Raw genomic sequence first — 27,793 nt, forward strand, 5'->3', positions numbered from 1 at the left:
TTTGCTTGTTCTTAAAGAAAATTAAATGTCAGGTCTGATACCGAAGAGTTCTTTTAGCCCTATTCATTCTCTGCCAAGGTTCCTTTAAAAAATCAAATTACGAAAAAAAAAATCAAATTACGGGGCTGGAGCAATAGTACACCGGGTAGGGCATTTGCCTTGCATGTGGCTGACCCAGGTTCAATTTCCAGCATCCCATATGTTCCCCTGAGCACTGCCAGGGGGTAATTCCTGAGTGCAGAGCCAGGAGTAACCCCTGTGGATTGCCAGGTGTGAGCCAAAAAGCAAAAATAAATAAATTTTAAAAAATCAAATTACACTTACGAAAACCTTTTCTCTAGATTACATGCTAATAATTATTCAAGTAATTCTTTAAAGTATTGGAATGTGGAAAAAGTTCACAACAGAGAGTGGGACTGGCTGCATGCAAGGCAGGACCTCACCCCCTGTAGCACCCTCTGACCCGGCATCTTCTCTAATCTAGAAGGGACTTAGAAATTTAGAAACAACTGCATTCGGTGTAAGAATATCTTACCGAATAAACACTGGCAAAGTCTACCAACATGTTTTAGATGTACAGGCTACATATAAATGAAAGGCAAACAGAAATCAGAGTTGAGAGAAGTTTATTTACATTAATATAATTTACCATAACAATACCCACATGGTAATAACCATATGGCAAATTCACAGTCGTTGCACTAAGTTTACTTAGAACAGTCCGTTCTTCATTACTATTTGCATAACTCCCGGGAAGATTTAGAAGTCTAACAAATGCATGCTCCTTTAATAAATTATAGTAAAACACAGATTACTTCAACACAGTGGTTCAAAAAATAATACCGCTTTTTTTTCTGTTTTTTTGTCAGCGGTGATAGTTTAGGGGTTTTCGGGTGAAAGAGTCCTCTTCAGACTGTAGGCTACACACTCTACCAATTCTTTTGTTAAACCCGCCAACCCATGTCAATTCACTTGCCACCCCCACCCCCAAACCACAGGGTGACAAATCACAGCGATCAGAGGCAACCATTACCCCATGCTCAGGGGACCATTGGTGGTAGAGATTGAACCCGTCAGGTTTTCATCCTTTGAGCAATATTCCTGGGGTTTAAAAGAAAAAAAAAATCCTTGATTTTGCAGTGCTGGGGATTGACCCCAGGAGCTCACAAATGCAAGGCAAGTTGCTCCACCTGAGCTGCATTCCTGATTCCTGCTTCAGTGATCTTTTCACGGGGGCGGGGAGGGATCTGGGGTCCCACCTGGCAGTGCTCAGGGCTGATTCCTGGCTCTATGCTCAGGGATCACACCTGGCAGGGCTCAGGGGACGACGGACGGTGTCAGGGATTCGAACTGAGGTCAGATGCATGTGAGCCCTACCTTGCCCTCACCCTGGCCTCCTTCAGTGGTCCTTCAGACCCTGAACTCCAGGACATCACTCGTCACTGCCCACCCTCCATTTTTAAAGCAAAAGAGGAACAGTGCTAGGAAAATAAAACCAAGAGGAAACCTCTGTCTATAGACGGTCATTTTATACTTTAGATTTACCTGCTTGTAGCTTGAGAATTTTTTTGCTTTTGTTTTGGGGCCCACCTGATGGTACTCAGGGCTTACTCCTGACTCAGGACTCAGAAATTACTCTAGTGGGGCTCGGGGGGGGGGTGCTATATGGCGCTGGGGATACAATCCGGTTGGCTGTGTGCAAGGCAAGAGCCCCGTCTGCTGTACGATCATTCTGTCCCCACTTGGGAAATCTCTAAGCTCCTAAATGTAGGTTATCTGTATCTGTCTCTCTCTCCCTCCCTCTCTCTCTTCTCTCTTCTCTCTCTCTCTCTCTCTCTCTCTCTCTCTCTCTCTCTCTCTCGGCAATGATGGTGGGGTGTTTTTGGGAATCCCTGCCGTATGTCTTCACCCCCAGGTTCAGTATTCTATGTATTTATATTCTCTCTTGTTATATTTCTCTTTCACCAAACTTCGTGGAAGAAAAAAAAAGGAGAACCTGAAACAGTTTCCTTTTTTCCTCCCAAAGGATAACTCTTTATTAGTACAGGCAGGAAAACTCAACGTTTCTTTTCTTCCACTCCCCAAATAGGCAAGGAGAAAATATGCATTGTTTATATTGGTCCCATTTCTTTCTAATAAGCCTTTAAATAAAACTTAAAGAAAATAGTCAACTCCCGAGAACAGAGTTTTAAGGTACACCATACCATTTTTGTTTTTCTTGTTTTCTACAACAAAACTGCATAACATTCTCACTGGCATTTTTCTCCCGTCCTGTTATTCTAGATGCGCATCACTACGAAGCAACAGTGTAGCGCCAACACGCTCCTCCGGTTTCTGGGTTTGATGACGTCAGACTCTTCCTCCCGGTCATTTCCCACCTATCTCCTCACCTGCCAGTAGCCACAGGTTCTTCTCACTTAGAAAACTGCCTCACGGGTAGAGGACAGGCTTCTTGAGACCTGCATTAGGTTTCGGGCACTTCAAAAAAACCAAACACACGGAAAGCCTTATTTTTGTCAAGAGTCTTTTGGGAGAAGCATCAATAATTTCAAGTTAACGGGTCGAAGGAGCTATCAGTGCCGTTCCCTTTGATTTTCTGTTACTCTAAAATACTTGTGCATATACACCCACACACACAGCAAGTTCATACCGTCTACAGAAACAAACTGCATTTATAATTCCAAGCACACGGCTAGGGATTCACAGTTTAACACCCAACATACAGGCAGATGAAATGCACAATTTACACTCCTACTTCACAGGAGGGTGAAATATAGAATTTGTTCTAGATTTATTCTTTGTTGTGAGACTCAGGAACAGTAAAAAGATGAAAATGATATCTGTGGCTTCATCTCTGTGATACTACTGTACAAACAACCCACCTTGCTGATGCTATACAGAGTGACACGACATATCATACACAGAACAAAAAAATAGAGTTAGCCATCATGGAAGAAACTGTGTACAAAGCACTTGGCAACATCAGCACTTAACTTTGTCCAGCACTGAGCCTTAGGCTCAGCACTTTTTCTGACATAAAGGAACAGGCACATCTCTATAGTTTCTTAGCTACAGAAAGGAATAAATTTGGGACAGAGAATAAGATTGTGACAGCTGAAATACACAGTGCATTTGGCTTTTTTTCTCCTTCGGCTTTTTCTGTGGGGGCGACATCCAGTGATGCTCAGGGCTTAGTCCTGGCTCTGTGCTCAGGAATCCCTCCTAGAAGTGCTCTGGGGACCTTATGGGATGCTGAGGACCGAACCCGGGTCGGCTGCGTGCAAAGCAAACGCCCTCCCTGCTGTACTATAGTTCCGTACATCCCAACAGTGCATTTTCCTAAAGTAGCTTACGACTAGGTCATGACCTATTATCTGTATTCATTTCTTTATCACCATTATGTTTACCACTGAATAGTCCAGAATCCACAATAAAGAGAATCTGGTTTTTACGTTTACTCCGAGGCACAGTTATTAAAAAAAGCAAACCTTTGCAGCTAACACACTGAGTAGCCACCAACATATTGATGAGTTTTTTTTTTTGTTTTTTTTTTTTTGCTTTTTTTGGGTCACACCTGGCGATGCACAGGGGTTACTCCTGGCTCTGCGCTCAGGAATTATCCCTGGCGGTGCTCAGGGGACCACATGGGATGCTGGGAATCGAACCCGGTTCGGCCGCGTGCAAGGCAAACGCCCTCCCCGCTGTGCTATCGCTCCAGCCCCAAGTTTTGACAAATCTGAAGGCAGGACTGTTCATATGAGTGAAGGAAAAAAAAATGACCAGAAGTAACCCAGAGCTGCCTAAGAGTCTTGAAAAGGAGAAACTGGACACTCAGCAGCCGCATCAAAACCGTTTCCTCACGAGTGTCCTCGACTAGCATCGGACGCTCACGCCGAGCGCGCAGAGGGGAGCACGGATACGGAGGGTGAAAGCCGAGAGTGACGTCGCTACTGAGGTGGCACTGACTTGGGCTTGATCAAGTGCGTCGTGAGGTCGCGCTGGCGCAGCCGACAGTGGGACTAATCAGTGACTCGCCGGTGGCAGCAGCTGCAAGCTCCAGCGGGGGGCAGCCGCCGTCAGGCCCACCGGCCGCTGGAGGCGAAGCTTCTGCTGAAGGAGAAGTTGACCTCGGAGTTCCTGTACTTGCCCCACGCGCCAAAGGGCACCACCACGGCCGTGCTGTTGTCCTCAGTGCCGTACTGGATGGCCTGGGGGGCGGGGAGAGGGCAGAGCACGGCAGGTGAGCGGAAGGGCGCGCCAGAGGAGCCGGCGCGAGAAGCTTCAAATCATAGGCTGGGAAGCGAAGTGAAAGTCGATACATGTTTTCTTCTGTGGGGGACGCAAATTTATCCGGGTCTAATACCGTCACGGGAGTCTTCTAGCAGCGGGACGCCCTAAAATGGCATTTATGTGCCCGACCCATGCCCGCAGGGGAAGAGATGTTGGTTTTTTTGGGTCACACCCAGTGATGCTCAGGGGTTAATCCTGGCAGGGCTCGAGGGATCACATGGGATGCCAGGGATCGAACCTGGGTCGGCCGCCTGCAAAATAAACGCCCTCCCGGGGCTGGAGAGATAGCACAGCGGGGAGGGCGTTTGCCTTGCACGCAGCCGACCCGGGTTCTAATCCCAGCATCCCATATGGTCCCCTGAGCACGGCCAGGGGTGATTCCTGAGTGCAGAGCCAGGAGTAACCCCTGTGCATCACCAGCTGTGACCCAAAAAGAAAAAAAAATAAATAAACGCCCTCCCCGCTGTGCTATTCGCTCCGGGCCTCCTTGAAATTTTTTAATCTAAGAAAATAATACCCACAAATAAAACCTACATATCCAGAGGAATTGTGAGTGTAGAAATTGACCCCTGAAAGTTTGTTACAGCCCACCCCAATTATCTAAATTTGCTGAGGGGAACTAGTCAATGAAATACAATGTGCAAACATAGCAGGTTACTACGCTCTCATTACCCATGTCAGTGCTCGCACAAATTAGAGAACATTTAAGATAGGAGGAATTAAAATTTGAAAGAAGCATTCATTGGATTGGGTAGAATTTTTTTTTTTTTTTTTTTTGCTTTTTGGGTCACACCCGGCGATGCACAGGGGTCACTCCTGGCTCATGCACTCAGGAATCACCCCTGGCGGTGCTCAGGGGACCATATGGGTTGCTGGGATTTGAACCCCGGTCGGCCGCGTGCAAGGCAAACGCCCTACCCGCTGTGCTATCACTCCAGTCCCCCAGGATTGGGTAGAATTTTTAATGTCCAGAGCTTAATATTAGTCCAGTGAATACTTCACGCTTGCCTATCAACTGGCAGCAACTAGTGCTTGGGTTTGGGCCACACCGGGCAGTGCTCAGGGCTTAGTCCTGGCTCTGCACTCAACGACCGCTTCCGGCCAGCCCAGGGCACTGCACGGGCACTGGGGACGGGGCCCGGGCTGGCACACAGGCCGATGCCCTGCTCACTGTGCCATCTCTCCGGCCCTGAGCAAGGAATGCTCTTTGCTGTGAGATCTGCTGCCTTAATCACGAATATCAGCCCCTAAAGGCATGGGCAACATTTGGCTCCCAAACATAAAAACTGGGGAACGCAAATATAACTTGAAATAGAACAAGTCTCTAATGATCAATGATGGCTGTAACTTGAGAAACACTGAGACGTTTACATTTTCTTGGACTGTCCAGCCATCTAGTTTTAACAGTCAGAGACACTGGCACATAATCGTGTGTGTGTGTGTTTATTCCCCCCAAACCTATTTCTCAAAATCAAAAGTCGACCCCATAGTGCTACAATCTGTGCTATTTCCTGGGACAGCAAGAGTTTCTCAGTCCAGTGGTCAGACTTGGGAGCTCTCCTGTCCGTCTGAAGTCCAGCTTTGCGATCCTGAATGAATCACCTCCCTTTCTTGGCCTTTTGTGCCTCAGTTTCCCTCATCTGTGAAAAGGGGCTAATGGGAACGCCAAGCACAGAGGATCGTGGAAGATCCCCTTGAGGTGGGACAGGTGAGTCGGAGCATGTGTGACACATCATATGCGTATCTCGGGGAGGGGTGGTTTGGGTGACCCCTGGCGGTGCCCACGGGCTTTCCTAGGCTCTGTGCTTAGGACTGACCGAGAGGTGCTCAGGGAGCCTGTGTGGTGCCGGGATGGACCCGTGCCCGAGCCCTTCATCCTTTCAGCCCTTCCATGTTGCCTAGTGCAATTCACTGTCATTGGCGTGAGCATCTCCAGGAGAGACAAACCAAGGAATCAACAGCCCACTTCTGCGGCCGACTCGTTTCACTTAACCGCTTGGGGGAACTGCAGAAAGATCTTGAAACCAGAATCACTGTGGAATCAGGGGAAACTTTCACTCCGACGGGGAAGTTCAACGACAAGATTCTCTGAGAAAGGGGCTGGAGCGATAGCACAGCGGGTAGGGCGTTTGCCTTGCACGCGGCCGACCCGGGTTCAATCCCCGGCATCCCATATGGTTCCCCAAGCACTGCCAGGGGTAATTCCTTAGTGCAGAGCCAGGAGTGACCCCTGGGGGTCCCCCGGCGGAGACGCGCGCCTGGCTCTGCGCTCTCTCCCCTCCCCACCCGGGCCCCTCGCCCGGCACGGGCGCCTGGGCGCCTACCTGCTCAGTGACCGCCCGCGCTGCCTCGTTGGGGTCGTGGCACTGGTTGACGAAGTCGCAGATCTCCTGGCTGTTCACCATGAAGTTGATCCCGTCGGTGGTGAGGACCAGGAAGCTGTCGTCAGCGTGGTGGAGCTGCAATGACACCCACCACGCGGGTCACACCCGGGCACCCCGACACCGCCTCTGGGTCAGGAGGCGGCGGGCAGCGAGACACCGGGAAGGCCAGACCTAGGCTAAAGTACCAGCACCCTGCGGGCCCAACCTGCTGCGTCCTCAGTGACCAACACACGAGAGAGGCTGGACGGTGGGAGCAGGGCGGCGGGAGGGGGCGGCAGGCTGTCCGGACGGGCTTGGGGGGCTCCTGCCTCCATTTCCCAGCAGTGCGAGCACAGGGAAGGAGCCCCCGTGTGCCTGAGATCTCTTTTTCTTTCTTTCTTTTTTTTCGGGGGAGGCAGAGGGGGGTGGGGCTTGGGTCACACCCGGTAGTGCTCAGGGGTTACTCCTGACTCGGCACTCAAGAATCACTCCTGGTGGTCTCGAGGGAGCGTACAGGATGCCGGGGATGGAACCCAGGTCGGCCAGAGACAAGGCCAGCGCCCTCCCCGCTGTACTGGGGCTCCAGATTTTGTGTTCCCTGGGAAAGTGGGGCAGGGCGCCTTTCCGGAACTGAGTCCGGTGCAGCGTAGACCCCCCGGGGATACTTACTAGGTGAGATGTGATCTTTCACTTAGTTTCTGGCTTTTGGGCCACACTCACGGGCTCCTCCTGGCTCTGCACTCAGGAATCACTCCTGGCGGTGCTCAGGGGACCACCTGGGATGCTGGGAATCGGAACCTGGGCCGGCTGCGTCACAGGCAAGCGCCCTCCCCGCTGTGCTAGGGCTCCAGCCCTGCGGTCTCTGAGCAGGAAGGATGTCACTGCCGTTCACTGGTCGCTGTCATTAGTGACGGCCTGGCAGTGGGTGCGAGGGGAGGCTGCAGACGGGGCCGTGTCACAACTGTGCATGTGTGTTGGGGGGTGTCGGGCAATGGGGTCCACGCGCTGTGGCTGTCTCAGGGGTGACCTTGGGGGCTGGTGCGAAGGGGAGGTCAGAGGCGGCTTCCCAGGGAGGCGGAGGAGCAGCGGGCGGCACTGCCCTGCCAATCCCCGCGGTGGCCCGGCCCCTGGGTGTTTGCCCCCCCGCCGGCCGCCCACCTTGATCCGCTTGGTCTCGGGCTCGGCGATGACGCCGCTGGCCTTCAGGTCCAGGTCTCCGAGGCTCCTGGTCATGGCGAGTCGCCCGTTGACGTGCGGCTGCCCCAGGCTGTTCCAGGCCACGAAGCCGCCGTGCTTCTTGATCCTGCGCGGGCACGAGCGCAAGGAGGGTGATGCGAGACGGGAACACAGGCCCGTCCACTTACAGAACTAAGGTCTCCGGAGGGCGGCGGCGGGGGGCTGGGCGGGGGGAGGACCCGCGGGTCCCCCAGGGGCCGGGGCTGCTGGACCGTTCCCTCTCCCTGTGTCGTCCTCTAACGACACAGTTCCACAACGAGATGACAAGAGTGCGTGTTTGCTTGTTAAAGGAAACGGGGAAGGGCGCTCACGGAGGAGGACCCTCGCCCGGACACGCGTCTGCCCCGCAAGCCACGGGTCCCCGGAGAGCCCCAGCAGCAGCCTCGGCGCAAGCCCAGCTCACCGCGGCCAGGAACACGCACAGGGAAGGGGGAGAGAAAGGCGGGAGAGCGAAGGAGCAACAGGCGAGGCGGAAGGGGCCGGCCCGCATGGCAGAGGCGGGCCCCATCTGGGCACTGAGTACGGTCGCCCGCGACAACACCCAGCAGACGACAGGGAGAAGAAAGGAATTTTTTTTTTTTTTTTTTTGCTTTTTGGGTCACACCCAGCGATGCACAGGGGTCACTCCTGGCTTTGCACTCAGGAATTACTCCTGGCGGTGCTCGGGGGACCATATGGGATACTGGGAATCGAACCCGGGTCGGGCGCGTGCAAGGCAAACGCCCTCCCCGCTGTGCTATTGCTCCAGCCCCAAGAAATGAATTTGTTAAAGAAAAAGGACCCAAGGCGGTTTGAATTAGCTGAAAAGGCCACGTGAGGGCCAGAAGGACAGTGCCGAGGGCAGATGTGTCCATGTGCCAGAACGCACAGGGAGCTTCCCGGGAGCGGCCGACGGGGCCTCAGAACCGGGAAAGAAATGAAATGGATTATTCTTTCGATTTTCCCCTTTTGGGGCCACACCCGGCATGTTAAGGCTCACTCCTGGCTCTGTACTCTGGAATGACTCTTTCCGGTGCTCGGGGGACTATGTGGGGGGCCGGGACGGAACCCAGATGGGCCGAGTGCAAACGTCCTCCCCGCTGGACTACCAATCCTGCCCCTCTTTTTAGTTTTTTGGGTTTTGGGCCCTACCAGGTGGTGCAGGGCTTACTCCTGGCTCTGTGCTCGGGGTCACTCCTGGAGGGCTCGGGGGACCATCCCTAGTGCACCCAACGCCGGCAGCCCCGCGCACCCCACAGGGATGGCTCCGGCCCGCAGGGTCCGTCCCGGCATCCTTGAGCATCGTTCCTGTTCTGGTCCCCCTGCTACGAGCATCCTCCTGTTCGAGTCCCCCCGAGCGCACGAGCATCCTGTCCTGGTCCCTGCGTGGCACGAGCGTCGCTCCCGTCCTGGCTGGCGCGTGAGGCCAGGGCTGTGCCCGCCCGACTGCGGCGCTGGCCCCCGATGTACCTTTCCTTCTCGTCCTTTCTCTCCGGCGTATGGTCAATGGTCAGCTTCACCGCCTTCCCTTTTCGGCACAGAATCGCCCGGCTGTCCCCAACACTGGCCACCACCAGTTCGATGCCGTCCCGCAACAGGGCGACCGTGGCGGTAGTCCCGGACGTCAGAAGGGACGCTGGAAGGTGACGAAAGGTGCGTGTCAGCGGCTGTCCGGGTGACAGGCGTCCGCTCACAGAGTGACACAGCCACGTCCAGCTAATGCGGAATGCGCGGCTCTAAGTCAAGGAGAGCGAGGCCAGTAAGACGCAGGTGAGGCGCGCGAGTAAGAGCACTCGGAGGAAGCAGCAACCGACGCAGCAACAAGGCTCCGTGCAACCCCAGAAGCTGCCAACAGGATCTGATTCTTTTTTTTTTTTTAATTTTTGCTTTTTGGGTCACACCCAGCGATGCTCAGGGCTGACTCCTGGCTTTGCACTCAGGAATTACTCCTGGCGGTGCTTGGGGGACCATATGGGATGCTGGGATCGAACCCGGGTCGGCCGCGTGCAAGGCAAACGCCCTCCCTGCTGTGCTATCGCTCTGGCCCCCAGGATCTGATTCTTAAAAAGGAGACAAAGAGCGTCTCAGTTTCAAGCGCCTCCAGTGACCCCCACTACAACGGGCTGGACCTGAACACGATGCCGCCGGCCTTTGGGTATTCGTGTCATGATGGGAAGAATTGCATTTTAATGAGACTGGCTAATCAGCAAGAGAGGCGGGCCAACTAAGACCCTCGGACACGCTGGCCTGTCTGTCTGAGGGACTTTAGTTTCTCCTCTTCCACGCTGATTTCTACAAAAGCGTTGTTATTGCAACGAATAACATCTGCACTCCAGGTGCGATACTTTATATTTATTCTTTCCCATATTTCTTTGTCTTCCCCTGATATGGAACAAAGTTTTAGCCAGCATAATATCAAAGCGATATTGGGAGTGACAGGGAATGAAATCCATCCCGGTTTCCCACAAGCTTGGGGCAGTTAGCGCCCCCTGCAGGAGGATCCTGGGAAATGCAGGGCAGCTCTGCCCCCTGAGCATTCTAGGGAAAAGGGTTTCTTGGAATAGGTCTCCGTTTGCCCTGGCTTGAGGCTGCCTTTTCCCGTAGCCAATCCAAACTGCACGTGTGGGTCTTCCTTGGACTTATCCTAACCCGAGCTCGCTCTGTCTGCTATTCCGAGTTCTGAAGGTGCACTGAGCCTTGCCCAAATAGGGGAGAGCATGAAATTAGGGGCTAGAAAGGAAAGTGAACTGGAAGAAATGGAAAAAGACAATGTATTTAAAGCAGGTATTATATTTGGTATCGTGGCAGTTACTTAAAACAATTCAATAAAATGTCGAGGTGATCATCCAAAGGTAATTTTGGCTTCAAAGATAGATTCAGGACAAATGAAGTCCTCTTGATTTTTTTAAAAGAGACTACTTAAAGCATTTCATCAGTAATACATTTTGAGTATATATGCATATACATATATTCCAATCAGTATATTAAAATGCCTGCTTTAATCAGAAAAGTCCAGTAGAAAAACATGAATGGATCCTATTTTTTATATCCATACCGAATGGCTTTATTGAGAAATAGCATCTCTAGCTGCACTGTCTTTTCATTAATCTCTTGATTTTGGAACCGATATGCCCAAGTAATAATAGCTTGGCAATGCAGAAATATAGTATACACTTGTCTGTGTAATGTCTTAGTATATCAGTGATGCTTATATTACAAATGTCCTGAGTTTCCAAAAAAATCTGGAGGCTTGGGGCTGGGGGATAGTCCAGCGGGGAGGGTGTTTGCCTTGCATACGGCTGACCTGGGTTCAATCCACGGCATCCCAAGCACTGCCAGGAGATAATTCCTTAGCGCACAGCTAGGAGCAACCCCTGAGAATTTCAAGGTGTGACCCAAAAAGAAAAAAAAAACCCAAAACCAAAAAAACTGTACGGAGGAATCTTTACAGTTTATGATCATCATCCTTCCCAATATTTGAAGAGCAAGGCAAGAAAATCCAAACATTTACTCAGAGATTTGTTTGTAGAAGGAAGGATTTATTCCTTTCCTTTTTGTTTCAGCTGTAGCAGCTTTTTTAAAAACTGGGTTTGGGGGGCTGGAGCGATAGCACAGCGGGTAGGGCATTTGCCTTGCACGCGGCCAACCTGGGTTCGATTCCCAGCATCCCGTATGGTCCTCTGAGCACCACCAGGAGTAATTCCTGAGTGCAGAGCCAGGAGTAACCCCTGTGCAATGCCGGGTGTGACCCAAAAAGAAAAAAAAAGTGGGTTTTGAGGTAAGGGTTGTAGAGATGGCAGAGGTTCAGGTGTTTGCCGTGTACGCAGCAAACAGCGTTCAACCCGCTGCACCACATATACCCCCAGTCACTATCAACAATTGTCCCTCAAAAATCTAAAATGGAGTCAGGAGCTATAGCACGGCAGGTAGGGCATTGGCCTTGCATGCAGCTGACTCGGGTTCTATCCCCGGCATTGCATGTGGTCCTCTGAGCACTGCCAGGAGTAATTCCTGAGTGCAGAGTGAGGAGGAACCGCTGAGCATCGCCAGGTGTGCTCCTCTCCAAAAATGCATTTCTACTTAGCAACACCAAAAGAATGAAACATTGTCATTTTTCATACATGAAAAATGTCAAAACTAACAACTCAGAATTGTTATCTGTGGCTTTGCCAAATTTAAGACTTTGCTTTTTTCACCACCCAAACCCAACTTCCAAAAGAGTTCCAAAATCAGGGACTGATGGCAGTCTTTCCAAATTTAGCAATCGCTCCTGGTTTGCCAAGCAACTAAGAAAATAAATATTAAACCAGCATTATCTCTTCACTTAACACAGAAGTAAAGTCTCATTGTTGCTCTTGGTGGTTTCTCTTTTTCCCCCTCACAACAAACTACGAAACAAAGACATCTTTCAATAAGTCCTTAACTCTCACCGGCCTTTCTCTACTGCAGGACAGTTAAATAATGTGACAAAGAGGGCATGGGAACCTCCCTGGTCCAGGCAAGGAAGTGCTGGACTCCTTCACCTGAGACAATATTAAGCAGGTCTCTCTGTCCGCCGAAGCCCAGCACTGAGTGTCCACGGGCTCAGGCCTACGGCTGCTGGCCAGGTACAGTTCTCTGCCCCAAATAACACGCACAGAGGCAAACAGGAAATTCACCCACTTTCCACGCCTGCAACATAGGAGGGATGGGGGAGGGGGACAGGGAGAGCTGCAAAATAAGGGGGAGGGGTCTTACTGGGCTGCAAATTTCACTCACAAATCCCATAATATCACAGGAGATGCCGAAACAACGATTCCAAAACTCAGGGCACCCAAGTTGATGGTATTTTACAGTTGAGTGTTAGAGTCAGCATTTCTTTCTCAGTTCCGCGGCTTCCAAGGTAGGAAAAAAAAACAGATACAAACACACCTACAGCAAAACACAGACCCCCTCATCAATGCATACACACACATGCACGCACACACACACACACACACACACACATACACACTCACACACTCAAACAGTCTTAAAAAGCCAATCCCCGTCTGTATGGGCTTGGGGGAAGCACTGTCTGTGGGCGGGGCAGCTTCCCACCACAGAAGGGGCAACTCATGAGCACCCCACCATGAGCACCCCACAATCACCTCACGGCAGTTCCTTTGGGTGTGAGCCGCACAACACCACCGAATGACTAGGCGTCAAGCAGACACCAGGAAGCCACCCAGGCGCAGCCTCCCAGACGCAGGACGTCGGTCTGTGAGGGCGCCCACACAGCGACTGAGGGCGTTGGACCCTCTAGCTCCTCCTGAGGAGACAGCACACGAGGACACATGTAAGAGGAGACGCAGGAATGTCCCCACCGAGCTGCAGCCCTTGGCCATCCCCCGCACAGTCAGTCAAGTTTTCGTGGACCCGTTTGTCTCTACAGGAACTTTCTTTCCTTCCAACCTTCTACTTTGTTTCTGTTTTGGGGCAGTGCTCAGGTGAGCACCGGGGAAGCAGTGTGCCCGGAGTCTCTCTCCTCCGGCTGCTCCTTTCAGGTGAAAGCAATCTAATCCCACGTTGAAGCCCCGGTAGACTGTCAGACAGTTCATCTAAGTTTCCTACTATCTAAATAAACAAGAGTATTCGCAGGCCAGAGACTAGCTGGAGGTCACTACATTTCTGTCCGCTCTCACTGACGTAACAACACACAGGACTGGCTCTCAATCGCACACCCAAAAGGTGAATGATGAAATCAGAACCCATAAACACGGGAGGGCAAACTGAACACGTGCCACAACAAACTAGCTGGGGAGGCGGCGAGCACGTGCCGTGCATGAGTGAAGCTCAGGGTTTGGTTCCCAGCCTCCGCCACGCAACAGTAACAGCTCACTGTCACAGTAGCAGTATCGACAGTACTGGAAACAGTCTACACTTTTCTCCTGTGCTCTGGGCCAGGCCCGACAATGTTCTGGATGTTACTCCTGGCGGTGAAAGGGGAACATACGGGGTGCCAGGGCCTAACGCAGCAAGTGCCCGCCCACTGTGCTATCTTTCCAACCCCAACAGCTTTTTAAGAACTAGGTTCTTGCTGGGCTTTTGATAAGTGGCATTCTAAATGTATTCTCAAACTAAGCTCAGTGTAAACTACAAACTGTTATAAACCATTTTAAATGGTAACTGTTTTAGGGGCCCGAGCAATAGTATGAGCAACTAGAACACTTGCCCCAAACAAACAAGCAGTAAATATTTATTTTTTAAAATTTTTATTTATTTATTTTTGGGTTTTTGGGTCACACCTGATGATGCTCAGGGTTGATTCCTGGCTCTACACTCAGGAATTACTGCTGGTGGTGCTCTGGGGACCATATGGGATGCTGGGAATCGAACCCGGGTTGGCCGCGTGCAAGGCAAACGCCCTACCTGCTGTGCTATTGCTCCAGCCCCAAACAGTAAATATTTTATTTTATTTTTTTTGCTTTTTTTTGGGTCACACCCAGCGACGCTCAGGGGTTACTCCTGGTTCTGCACTCAGGAATTACTCCTGGCAGTGCTTGGGGGACCATATGGGATGCCGGGGATTGAACCCGAGTCGGCCGCGTGCAAGGCAAACGCCCTACCCGCTGTGCTATCGCTCCGGCCCCCAAACAGTAAATATTTTAAATACTAACGTACTACATACAGGCATGACATCTTTGGGGTAAATATTTCAAATGCTAATGTACTGTGTTGTTACTGCTTTTGGCATATCGAATACGCCACGGGGAGCATGCCAGGCTCTGCTGTGCGGGCGGGATACTCCCAAACCAAGAGGGAGAACTAGACAGTAGGAGGCATGCGTGGCCGAGCACTCCCGGGAGCTTTGTTTTATAGTCTCTGGATCTTGAAAGAGCCTCCAATGCGGTACCGTTGGGAAGGACGAGTAAAGAGCGGCTGCTGAAACCTCAGGGCGACGGTGAATGGAGACGTTACTGGCGCCCGCTGGCAGCATCACAGGTGCTCCGGCGGGCGCTGGGACCCAGGATGAGTAGGAGCTGTGAGGCCGGGCCGTCTCTGTGCTCGACAAAGTCAGCCTTGGGGAGGGAGGGGCCTCGGCCACTCAGCTTTCGTGCGCCCCTTAGTCGTGGAGCCCGGCGCTTATATTCGGGGGGGGGGAGTCATATATTCGGCCCCCCCCTCCCGAGCAGGCATGGGAGCCCACCCACCTGGGACGGCTCGGCTGAGGCGTCTCTCTCAAGACTGACCCTCACGACGCTCACTTAGAAAGGGTCCGAGAGGGGAAGACAGAATTGATTCTGAGGGGAAGGTCGAAGAAAGTGGACAGGGAACCCCACTTGCTACAGTTGTGTTGGCACGGCCCTACTCACATCTGTGTTCCAAGGAGTGTCAGTCACTCCTGGAATACTGCCGCTGCCTCTGTTCTTGTTAAGAACAAAAACCAAATGTTGCGATTAAATAACCACTTTGGAATCTGAAGTGGTGTTTCACTTTCTATTTTTTCCCTATGTATAAACTGGAAGGTATAAATAAAAACACAGTGTTCCGTTCTTAGTTTTATATATCAAAACGAACTTTACTCTATCTGATAAAACAGGTTCTAACTGTTAAAGAGCAATTTGTACCATCTTTGAAAGTCTAGGGAAGCCCCTTAAAAATGAGCCTTAGGATTGTTCTCAAGATGCCAGTTAAACGCACAAGCAGGCTAGTTGATCTGTTAATAAAGGAGACAAAATAAGATTTCCTGAAAGATGAAAAGTCAGGGCCAGAAAAACAGCACAGGAAGTAGGGAGTTTGCCTTGTACACGGCCAGCACGGCCAGCCCCTGGCACCCCAGGGTCCCCTGAGGCCTGCCAGGAGTGACCCCTCCGCAGGGAGCCGGAGGAATCCCAGAGCATCACTGAGTGAGCTCAAAAAACAAAACAAAACCAAGCCAAAAATGGAAAGTCAAAAGAGGCCTTTCGTTTCTCTTAGCTGTCCACTCTGTATCTCCCTGCCCTGGCTCATGTCACTTCCAAAAACTGCCAGTAAGTGAAAAACCTGAGACCATCATAGAAAGATTCTGTAACCAGGGGTCAGAGAGACAACACAGCCGTACACAGCCTATGCAGGCTCCACCCCCAACATCCCACCCGTCCCGAGGCCCACCCAGAGGGATTCCCCAGTGCAAAGCCAGAAGTAACCCCAGACCACTGCTGGGTGTGGCCCCAAAACAAAACAAGCAAAAAACTCCCCACTTACTACCCCAGAACATACAACAGAGGAAGTAAATTAAATAAACATTTAAGTTACATTATTAGAATTGCATTTTGATGATAACTTTTCCACAACTACCTATAAAAGTATCTTTAGAAAGCTTCTTTACAGGCAATAAAGTTAAATCAATTCTCTTCCTAAGTTAAATATCCCCCTAATCATAATTTTTCTTTTTTCTTCTCTCTCTCTCTCTCTCTCTCTCTTTAATTTTTGGGTCACACCAACAAAGTTCAGGGCTTACTCCTGGGTCTGTGCTCCTGGCAGGCTTGGGGGATCAGAGGGGATGCCGGGGATCAAATCTGGGAAATCTGGGTCTGCTGCATGCAAGGAAGTGCCCTACCTCTGTGCTATCTCTCCAGCCCATAGTTCATTATTTAGTAAATGGGAGCAGTCCTTTGTTTCACAGCCAAACTATCACTGTATTAAGCAACTGAGTTTATCAGGCCCTTTGCCACAGGGCCGGCTGCAACCGTGAAGGGCTAAAGTCTTTGGCTATTGACCCCATTCCCGCGATGAGCCTGAATGCCCTCCTGGGCAGCCCGGCAGGCTGGCATTTACAGAAGGCTGAGCCCACCACGGAACTCTGCGCTGCAGCGCAGGCGGGCGTGGCTAGCGTCAGGAGCCACAGAAAGCGGCTCCAGGGGCGGATACCGGGCACCCCGCAGTGACGCCAGCAGGGCATCGGGAGTAACTCCTGAGCACCGCCACGCGGTCCCCAAACCCAAGTCAACCAGGAAAAAGTCAGAGCAATGAAGAGCCGGGCGCAAGGACAGGGAAGTCCCGGGCGGGGCTCCGGGTGCAGGAGCTGGCGGTGCTGCCCAGGGCCCGAGGGGTGGCAAGGACACACTCCCGTTCCGAGAGCAGAACGCGCCGTGCTCGGGGCGGCCGGGCTCTCCAGGAAGCAGAGGAAAGCGCCTTCCAAGACGCGCTGGATGGAGCCATCCTCAAGCCATTAGGACCCGGGCCAGGGACTTTCTGGCACTTGGTGTGCAAGGGCGAGAACGCCCGTTCCCGTCTGCAGAGCGAACTGGACGTTTCTGCATGTGCTTGGGACAAAGGGATGACCCCCACACGGGTGCAAGGGCAGCAAGAGGCCGAGTCCAAGCCAGGAGGTCAAAATGTGCATGCACACACATGTGCGCGCACACACACACATGCATATCACACACACATGCATATCACACACACATGCATGCATGCATGCACACACGCACGCAGGCACACATGCATGCACACACACACACACGGTGGCATCCCTCACACTGAACCAGCAGCCTGGAGGTGGGCGGGGAAATGTCAGGGCCCCCAAAACCCAAACCAGGACCAGAACCAAAAGAATATCGGGAGCAGACAGCGAGAAAGCACTAGTTACATTTTCCTGAAATGATTTTGATAAGCTGAGTCAAAATCTGAAACATTTTCCTTGCAAAAGTAAAGACACAATCACACATTTTTAAACTGAGCCGACATGCCCTTGAGCTGAGGACACACACACAAAAATATCTCTCCTTGCCACTAGGAAGCTGAAGATGGGAGCGATTTCAGAAGCGGGGGATCTTTTTAATTATTCCAAGGCGCACACACGATTCGGTCTTGTCCATTCCTATCTATGAACCATCAGCAATTTCCTTGCCTGGGTATGTACTGTCCTCGCTAAATGAGGTTTCTCTGTGGTGTGTTTCAGTACTGACTCATGAGATTCATCTAAGATATCAAAAACTTATCGCTTTTAAGTTGTTTGTACTTTGGACATCATGTTTATAAAACAAGCAATCAGACAGTTTAAAAAAATTTAGACTCATTTATTTATTTATTTGCTTTTTGGGTCACACCCGGCGATGCACAGGGGTTACTCCTGGCTTTGCACTCAGGAATTACTCCTGGCGGTGTTCAGGGGACCATATGGGATGCTGGGATTCGAACCGGGTTGGCCGAGTGCAAGGCAAACGCCCTACCCGCTATGCTATTGCTCCAGCCCCAATTTAGACTCTTTTTTAAAAAGAATGTTTGATATAGAATCACTGGAGCTTTCATTTCTGAAAAATTTTGAATGAATTTTATTTAAAGTAAAGTACTAACATTAATTTGGCCTCCAAACAGCACTTAAAGTGATTCTTTATATAATTATTTAACATAAGCACACTTTTTTTTTTTTAAGTTCCACCTTATAGGCTTAACTTGCTTCCATTTTGCCTGACATCCCCCCAGAACCGTAAGGAAGGCAATTTGTTTTACTTACCATCAGCAGACATGTGGGCGTGCTGAGAAAAGGCTTTATCTATCTCTAGAAAAGCCAAGGTCAAGACAGTTTCCAAGTTTTTCTCCTTAGGAAGCAAATCCCTTTGTGGGAGGGGGAAAAAGAAAAATCATTTTACTGTTTTTTTTTTTTTTTTTTTAAATCTTTTGAATTTTCTCATCTTCCTCCAGGGCACACGATGACCTCCATGCCTTTCCAGGCCTAGAATAATCCAGCAGAACCGGGCAAGTCATCCTTGGGGGTGACCAAGCCCAAATACCCAGCCTTCAAAGATGAACCCCCACCACAAGGTCAAACCCCTTCATGTTAAATGAAGTCACTGGTGGCCAATGGCAGATGGCGGAATAAGGCAAAATGCTCACAGCTGGACAGACGAGCAGCGTGAACAACTCTCCCCAGGAGACAAGTATTAGTCACCTGGTCCTAACCCGTCCCATGGCCCTTTTGACTGTAGCAGGAGCACAATTCTCGAAGGATGTTACTAATTACAGTCAATACCAAACCCTTTCGAGAGAGTCAGTACACCCGCACCGATGCCAATTACATGGAGGTATTTTCAACAAATCATCAAAGGCCTCTGCACTGCTTGGAGGAAGGATGAGTATCTGCTGTCCCCCACTGGCCCCCAGGACAGAAAGGAAGGCCACCCCTGTATTTGCACTGTTAGCACCCAGAATTTAATGAATTTACTTCATTCACTTATTCTTTTTTTTTGCTTTCTGGGTCGTACCCAGCAATGCTCAGGAATTACTCCTGGCGGTGCTTGGGGGACCATATGGGATGCCGGGGATCGAACCTGGGCTGGCCGTGTGCAAGGCAAATGCTCTACCCGCTGTGCTATCGCTCCAGCCCCATCCATTTATTCTTGGCTTTTGACTACTCTGGTTGCACACGGGGGTGGGCCAAATGCAAGGCCGGCACCTTAAGCCCTGTACTCTGCCCCCTCCCCCCCCCCCCCCCCCCCGCACCCGCACCCTGCCCCAGCAAGCAAGCTGTTTCAAGTTGAGATCAACGGAGGCCCTGTGAGTTCACTGGTAACTGTACTGCCTTCTTGGGGCCTGAGAAATACTCCAACTGGGAAGACACTTGCCTAGCTTGCAGCTGACCCCATTCAATCCCTGGCACTGCATCTGGTCCCCTGAGCACTTCTGGAGGGATTCCTGAGCACAGACCAGGAGTACGCCCTGAGCACTGCCAGAGGGGATCTCAAAACAAAACAAAAAACCAAACTTATAAAGTGCACCACTCCCTGGAGTGCCTGTGAAATGAGAGGTGTTTCCCAGATGCGGGCTATTACTGGAGCTAATCACTCCATCTAAGTAAGCCACCTGTACGGCCGGCAAGCGCCTACTTAAAAAAGCATCATGTGACTCACCCTCTTTCCTCTCTCCTTCATCTACCAGGACCCAATCCTATTCAGCAGGTCAAGACGTGATACACAGGCCTGAGAGATAGTACAGGGTTTAACACGCTTGCCTTGCACACAGCCAACTGTGGTTCGACCCCTGGCACCCCACCTGCTCCCCTGAGCACTGCCAGGAGTGATGCTGGAGCACAGAACTAGAAAGATCGGGGCTTAGCCAAGTGTGGCCCCACAATAAACCAAACACACACACACACACACACACACACACACACACACACAAACCCCAAGGATGGCAGAGGCACCTAGGTAATCAAGTTTAGGTATTAAAACACAAAGGTTTTGCGAATGTGCACCCCAGAAGGACTAATACAGCAGGAAAGAATAGGGCAGATAACAAATGTCTGCTAGTAGCAAAAGTGCGCCAGGCAAGTATAGAATAAGCGTATTTAGGGTCTTTTTTTGTTTTGTTTTGTTTTTGGGTCACACCTGGTAATGCACAGGGGTCACTCCTGGCTCTGCACTCAGGAATCACCCCTGGCGGTGCTCAGGGGACCATATGGGATGCTGGGATTTGAACCGGGTCGGCCGCGTGCAAGGCAAACGCCCTACCCGCTGTGCTATCACTCCAGCCCCATCATTTAGGGTCTTTTAAGTGCAGGGACATACGGGCAAAAATAGACTAGGAAGTTGTCAGGACATCTCTGGGTTCCTGCCGATTGGTTATATGAAATACCCTGACCCCCGATCTTCAGGTACCTGCTGAATATCGATGTGCTTATGAACTATCCTTAACGTGTCGATCAACACTGGCTCACCTGGCCAGAGATGCAGAACAGTGGGTAGGGCACTAGCGCTGCACCTTGGGTCCCCCGTACCACCTGGAGTGAGTCCCAAGGGCAGAGCCAGGATGAACCCCTGAGCATCTCTGGGTGTGGCCCCAAAACCGAAAACCCAATAAAGGAACAATGGCTCCCCGATTGGGAGACCCGGTGAATAACGTGGGGGGCGACACTGCATTGAATAACTGCCTGTGCGACCACTGGAGGCTGCCTAGGGGGCTAAAGCTTGGACCGTCCATGTGTCGCTTGTCTGTCTCTGCATGTGTGTGTTTGTTTCATCTCTGCCACTGACCCTGCCGGACGAGTCGAGGCACCAGGCTGACTGACATGATGTGTCTGGCCCCAGAGACGTAAGGGGTGGAATTAAGAGCGGACTCATCTGGCAGAGCCGCTGACATCTCAAGAACGTTCCACTCTCTTGTCTTCCCTTCAAAGGCCCGTCCCGGGGAAGGTGCCATGTGGGCTGACGCCTTTCGCCCCAAAGGGACATGGCTGACTGCTGAGGCCGTTCCCACACGGGGTGGCGAAGGACATGCAGAGGCCAATCTGGCCAGGGCTGGAAGCGGAGCTGCCCGCAAGCCAAGCCCGCGCTCCTTGCTACCACGCCGTGGCCCCTTTCCCGTAGAAACAGCTCCTGTGACCGCACAGCAGGGCGTTTCCCTCAGGACACCGAGGCGGCATCATCCGAGTTGCTAATGAAACTCTTTCTCAACCGTCACCTTGTTTCTCAACAGTCCGGTCCCCTGGGTCAGCAGTAGGCTGGACTTTGGTTACAAACACATCCCCATCCCACTTCTTTTTTTTTTTTCCTTTTTGGGTCACACCTGGCTATGCACAGGGGTTACTTCTGGCTCTGCACTCAGGAATCACCCCTGGCGGTGGTCAGGGGACCATATGGGATGCTGGGAATTGAACCCGGGTCGGCCGCATGCAAGGCAAACACCCTACCCGCTGTGCTATCGCTCCAGCCCCCCATCCCACTTCTTAAGTCCCTGCACACTCCCAGTGGTCACCCATCGGTGAACGGCACTCAGCAGCGCAGGTCCCAGGGGCGGGAGAGATCACACCGTTCGCCTGGCACATGGGCAGCCTGGGTGCAATGCCCTGCGCCACATTTTGTCCCTCAGGTTCCACCAGGAGTAGCTCCTGAGAGCAGAGCCAGGAGTCAGCCCTGAGCACCACAGGGCGTGGCCCGAAATGTAAAAAAAAAAAAAACCAAACAAAAGCTAGTGCTGGTCCCCAAAGTTTCCACTGTACAAGCTTGTCTGTGAGCAGTGGTTGACACCCAGGGTGTGAAGTTACACCCTGCAAGGGTCAGGCAAAATGCCCCGAGCCTGCGGTTCAGTTCCCAGAGCTTCTCCGGTGCTGTGACAGGGCAGAGGACTGTAATTAAGTTTTCATCTCCCTAATCCGTCTGATGTTAACGATGTTAACGTGACTATTGAACCCACCCTACAAAAGCCCCAGAGGGGTATGTGGAGGGTTCTCACAGGAGCAAAGGTTTCTCGCTTGCTTGTTTGTTTTGGTTTGGGGCCCACCCCTGACGGGGCTCAGAGGGACTGAGGAGTGCTGGGATCAGTCTGCAAGGCCCTTATGCCCGGTCCTAGCTCTCCCCTGCTCTTACAGCTTCTGATTATCTCTCACACTGTGCTGTTTGCCCACTGAAGTGGTGCCGGTTAAGCAGGGTGGACTCTTTCTGTGGCTGTTGTTTTGGTCCTGACTCTGTGCTCAGGGCTTGCTCCGGGGCGTGCTCAGGGGACGCTGGGGTTTGAACACCAATCAACCACGCGAAAGGCAAGCACCCTCCCCACTGTGGCTGCGGCCCAGCAGTGTGGACTTGGCACAGGGAGTCCGTTTCTGCCATGGTGAGCTGAAGGCCCCACCACCCCCAGCCGTCCCCGCAAGGAACTTGTGCGTGGTACCCGCAGGATGGGCCCCCGCCCACCTCCCCAACCCACTGGGTACCTGGAATGCAATGCCCCACTTCCCCGCCCCCGCTGTATACCATAGGATGCCCTCCCCCACCTCCCCGCCCCCTTGGGTACTCAAGGATGCTCTCCCCCACCTCCCCGCCCCGCTGGGTACCCAAGGATGCGCTGCGCCACCTCCCCGCCCCGGTACCCACAGGATGCGCGCCTCCATGTGCGTGTGGCAGAAGTCGGCGGCGCCGGGGCCCCCGTGCCCGTCGAACACGGCGAAGTAGAGCACGTCGTCGGTGAGCTGCGCGAAGTCGAAGCGGTCCTCGTTCTCCCGGCGCTTCCCGATCTGCGAGGCGCAGCCCACGCGGGCCAGGCTCACCTTGGGGATGGGCTTGCCATACTTGATGCTGGGCGGCAGCAGGATGGGCTCGTCGATGCGGTTGTCCCAGATGCCGAAGCTGTCCCAGGTGGCGGGGCGCCCGCTGCCGTCGGGGTCGAAGCGCGAGCGGCGCGCGGGGGTGGCGCGGAGCCCGGCGCGGGGCGCGTGCCCGGCGGGCCGCAGCAGGCGGCGGCTCAGCAGCGCCCTCGGGCGCACCCGCGGCCCGCCACCCCTGACCAAGGTCAGCAAGGCCGCCGTGGACATCCCTCGGGGCGGGTGGTGCAGCTGGGGGAGGAGAGAGGGCAGGGGCGTCAGTCACTGCAAGGACAGGGACCCTCGGCCACCTTTTCCCAGTAGCCCAGCGGCGCACTGGGGCCGACAGGGAAAGTCTCACCACCTGATTCGATTCTGTGACAGCGAAGGTGAAGATGGGGTCAGCGATCCCCACCTACCTATAACCCCGCGGGGTCGGCATGCTGGGGTGGACCCTCAGACTCTGCATTGTTTTTCTCTTTTGTGGGGGCTGGGTGGGATCACACCTATCAATGCTCAGGGGTTACTCCAGCAGGGCAAACACCCCACCTACTGGACTATCACTCCGGCCCCAGATTCTAGATTTTTTTTTTTTTTTTTTTTTTTTGCTTTTTGGGTCACACCTGGCAATGCACAGGGGTTACTCCTGGCTCTGCACTCAGGTATTACCCCTGGCCGTGCTCGGGGAACCATATGGGATGCTGGAATTTGAACCCGGGTCGACCGCGTGCAAGGCAAACGCCCTCCCCGCTGTGCTATCTCTCCAGCCCTCTAGATTATTTTTTTTTAACCTGCTTCTGGAGAGGCCTAAACTATTAGTGTAGCCTAAACTATTAGTGTAGCAAAGCTAGTGTAAAACCCCCTCCCTGGTATGGTCCCCCTAGCACTGCCAGGAATGATCCCTGAGTGCTTAGTCCTGAGTAAGGCCTGAGCACCGCCAGGTGCAGGCGCCAACACAACAAACAATAGGAAAGAACACGGTGCTTAGCGCTTCCTCCTGGCTCTGGGCTCAAGGATCATTCCCAGCCGGCTTGGAGACCAAATGGGATGCCAGGGACAGAACCAGGGCGGACTGTGTGCAAGACACGCATCTGAACCCTGCACTATACTGTCTCGGACCCCAGCACCAGTTTATTTCCTTCCTTCCACTAAACCATTGCTCTGAAGAAAAGTTCTTTAACAATAATAAAATCTCTTAGGCGAGACTGAAAGAAGAAAAATAACTTGCTAAGATTTCTTGTTTTGGTTTGTTTTTGTTTTTGGGTCACACCCAGCGATGCTCAGGGGTTATTCCTGGCTCTGCACTACGGAATTACTCCTGGCGGTGCTTGGGGGACTATATGGGATGCCAAGAATCGAACCTGGGTCGGCTGTGTGCAAGGCAAATGCCCTACTTGCTGTACTATCGCTCCGGCCCCTTGCTAAGATTTCTTAATTTACAGGCCAGAGATACAGCACGCAGCAGACTGGTTCGATCCCTGGGCACTGTATTTGGCCCCTGAGGACTGCCCGGTGCTGCTCAGGGCTACCTCATCCTCCTCCGACCCCACCCCCCCAAACAAAAATGAAACAAAATTCCCAACTTACTCAGTATGACATACTACATTACTGTGGGTGATGGGACCAGGTTCATGCACATGTTTCTGGAGGCAGAAGGGTAAGCCAGTTCTGATGTGTGTGACCTCAGGAATTAAGGGGCGGGGCTGGAGCGGAAGCACAGAGGGTAGGGCATTTGCCTTGCATGTGGCCAACCTGGGTTCAAATCCCAGCATCCCATATGGTCCCCTGAGCACCGCCAGGAGTAATTCCTGAGGCAGAGCAAGGAGAAACCCCTGTGCATTGCTGGGTGTAACCCAAAAAGAAAAAAAAAAGAATTAAGGGGCAACTGCACCAGTGACCAGCAGTCCTGAGCCTGCACCCCACACACGTGCACTAACACCTGTGGCTCTCCTCTTCCACAGAAAGCACATACAGTGACATAGCACTCCACAGGGTCCCCCAAGCCCTGCCAGGAGTGACTCCTGAGTACCCCTGGGTATGGACCCCCCCACAAAGAGAAATAATAGAACCTGTATTGGAATCCTCAGTGAGTTTACATAAGCAATCTAAACTCCACTGATCAAAAGGGGGAATAAAGTCTCCTGAGGCCCAATTGTTAACAGTTTTTTTTTTCTATTTCCCAATTCAAAACAAAACAAAAGGTGGGTTGAGAAAGAGAACTCAAAGGGCCGGGGCACAGGCTTGCACAGCTGAGGCCCAGGTTCCAGCCGGGCGCAGCCTAATTCCCAAGCACCTGGTGCAGGCAGGACCTGCAACCCCGCCCCACTGTTGCTCACAAAGTTACTTTAATCCCGTATAGTTTTCTCCCCCCACTTTTTTTTGGTTGAACCCAAGAAGCTTTTATCGGAAAATAGGACATTCTCAGTGTGAGAGGGAATCTTGAGTGGAAAACCCGTGATATTCAAATGCAAATGCATACATGTCTGATGTATTTATTGTGAAGAAAATAAGCACCTGAAAATACTCCCTTTCTCATCACGTCTGAATGCTTTTGTGCATTATTCGTTTCCTGTTCCTTTCCCTCAATATTTTAATTGACTAACCTGACACTGAAACTACCTGTAAAACAAAGATATTGGGGCTGGTGGGGTGGGGGAGAGAATTGGACCCTGATTAACAATTCTTTCTTTATTTGTGCATTTTTGCTTTGCGGGTCACACCCAGGGCTGTTCGGGGGATCCTCCTGGCTCTGCACTCAGTAATTGCTCCTGGATTGAACCCGGGAAGGTCCTAGCACTCTGGCCGCTCCAGATGAACAAATCTGACCAGCAGGGGAAGGGATCTGAGCAAAACCTTCAGAGGTACAACGGACAGAAGGTGAGGACCAAGAAAGAGTAGGCCTCGAGCCAGTGCAAGGGAAGGAAGCGAAACCCAGGCCAGCGTCGGTCTCGAGCGCCGGCAGTAGGCAGGAAGCGCGCCGGGCTTGCTGGGAGCCTTCAAAAGCACCCACTTGATTTCGTTTTATTTTGGCTGGGGGGGTGGCCACACCCGGCGGTGCTCAGCGATCATCACTCCTGCCCGGGCTCCAGGGACCAGGTGGGGGTGCCGGAGATGGAGCAAGCGTGCAAGGGACGCGCTGGCTCTTGGGCCCCAGACGCCTGATTCCAAAATAAAAGGAGAGATGCTGACGGGTGGCCGCCACCACCGCCTGTCCATCCTGCTCCCCGTGACGACCATTTTCTAGTCCCCCCCCCCCCCCCCGTGCCTCCAGCACCTCGGAGATGTCCGACTTTATTTTTGGAAAGAGGGAGGCGCGCGGCCGCTGGCAGGCGCGGGCGGCGGCTCGCGGGGCGCGCGCGCTGCCCGGCGGAAAGCGGGTCGAAAGGACAGCGAGCGGGCTGCTGGCACCGCCAGCGCGGGGGCAGCCTCGCCCTGCGCCCCCGCCGCGCCCGGGGAGGCCCGCCGCGCCCGTCTCTTCTCGCCCGGGACCCCGGGGGCCTGGCTGGGTGCTCGCGGGCCCGGTTCTGGGTCTTGACCGCGGTTGGCATCGCTGCCCTCGACACTTGTTTTTCTGTTTGGTTTTCATCCTTCCTGCAGTTGCAATGAAACTGGGACACCAGGAAGGAACCGCTGCTGTTGCCCCAAACCATCGGGCCACCTCCGCTTGGCGCGCGCGCTCCGGGTGCTGCCGGCTGGAGTGCGGGGCCCTGGCGGGGGGCGGGGGGGCTGGCGGCGGTGGCCCCCGAGGCCCCCCTAGGTGCGCACTGCTCCGTCCCGGCTCGCGCATCGCCTCCGGCCGTGCCCCGGCGCCCCGGGCCCCAGAGGGGCCGCGCGAAGGCGCGAAGGGAGCGCCCGCCGCTGACTAGCCCGGCGTCGTGCGCGTCGCGCCCCTTCTTTGTCGCCTCCTGCGAGCAGCCCGCCCGCTCGCCGCGCTCCCCGGCTGCAATCGCAGGGCGGTGGCCCCCACACCCCGCGTCCCCGCGCCGCAGGCCAGCCCCGGGGGCAGCTCCCGCCCGGCCCGGCCCGGGTCCGGGGCCCCGCGGCGCGCGCAGAGGCGCAGCAGGAGCGCGGCTCGCCCCGCACCTTCCGCCCCGGCGGCTCCCGGGCTCCGCCGTCGCCACGTCTCCGAGCCGCGGGCCGCGGCCCACCGGGCTCAGCCTCCGGGGACAGGCGCCCACCGCCGGCGGGGCGGCACCTCGCGGACCCCCGAGCCCCACCGCGATGGGCAGCGCCCCCACCCGCCCCCACCGCAAGGGGGGGATCCAAAGCGCCGCGGACTCGGGTCGGACCAGATCCCGACTCCGGGCCAGCAGGAGGAGAAGATCCCAGCTGCGGGCGCCGCCCCGGGGCGCCCTCCTGCGCAGACGGCCCCCTCGGGGGTGACCAGGTCTGCGCGCCGCGACCCCCGCCTCGAAATGACCCGGGGAGCGGTCTGCAGGCGGCAGCGGAGCGCATCTCCTCCGGGCTCTTACCTCCTGGCGTCCCCGGGGAAGCTCTGCCCTAGCTCATGCAGGGCGGGGGAGGGGCCCCTCGGCCGGTCGGCGACACTGCCCCCGCCGGAGCGCCTGGCCTCCGAGCGGGCACCGGGCTCGGCCACCCGCGCCGCCGCGGCCACTGCTCGGGAATGTGCCTCTCGCCGTAGGCCAGATGGAGAGGGGAAGTCAGCGCCCGCCGACGGACGCCGGCTCCAGCCAATCGGCGCTGGGCTGGGCGGTGCCGCGGGCGCCCCGAGAGCCAATCGCCGCCTGCGCCTGGAACGAGCCTCCCGGCGACGGCTGTCGGACTGGGCTGACTTCCAGCCGCGCGCGGCAGAGCGACGTCGCGGTGGGCCAATGGCGGCCGGCCCTGACACCCCGCCCCCGAGAAGGCCTTGGCGCACCGGCCAATGAGAGGGCGCGCCCGCGGTGGGGCG

The 27,793-nt window shown here is 53.8% G+C and overlaps 1 protein-coding gene across 1 annotated transcript; it reads right to left on the reverse strand.

Moving 5' to 3' along the window:
- Nucleotides 1-609: 609 nt before the first annotated feature.
- PPM1K (protein phosphatase, Mg2+/Mn2+ dependent 1K) lies at nucleotides 610-27,521 on the reverse strand. The gene is made up of 7 exons (XM_055138418.1): nucleotides 27,354-27,521; nucleotides 22,676-23,133; nucleotides 18,328-18,428; nucleotides 9,339-9,504; nucleotides 7,812-7,956; nucleotides 6,615-6,749; nucleotides 610-4,208 (listed from the first exon to the last, which is right to left on the reverse strand). Exons 2-7 carry the CDS (start codon nucleotides 23,110-23,112, stop codon nucleotides 4,077-4,079), a joined length of 1,116 nt encoding a protein of 371 aa, XP_054994393.1. The 5' UTR covers nucleotides 23,113-23,133; nucleotides 27,354-27,521; the 3' UTR covers nucleotides 610-4,076.
- Between the last annotated feature and the right edge of the window lie 272 nt (nucleotides 27,522-27,793).

This window comes from Sorex araneus, chromosome 5 (genome assembly GCF_027595985.1).
Source record: "Sorex araneus isolate mSorAra2 chromosome 5, mSorAra2.pri, whole genome shotgun sequence".
In the NCBI taxonomy this organism is placed as follows: Eukaryota; Metazoa; Chordata; class Mammalia; order Eulipotyphla; family Soricidae; genus Sorex; species Sorex araneus.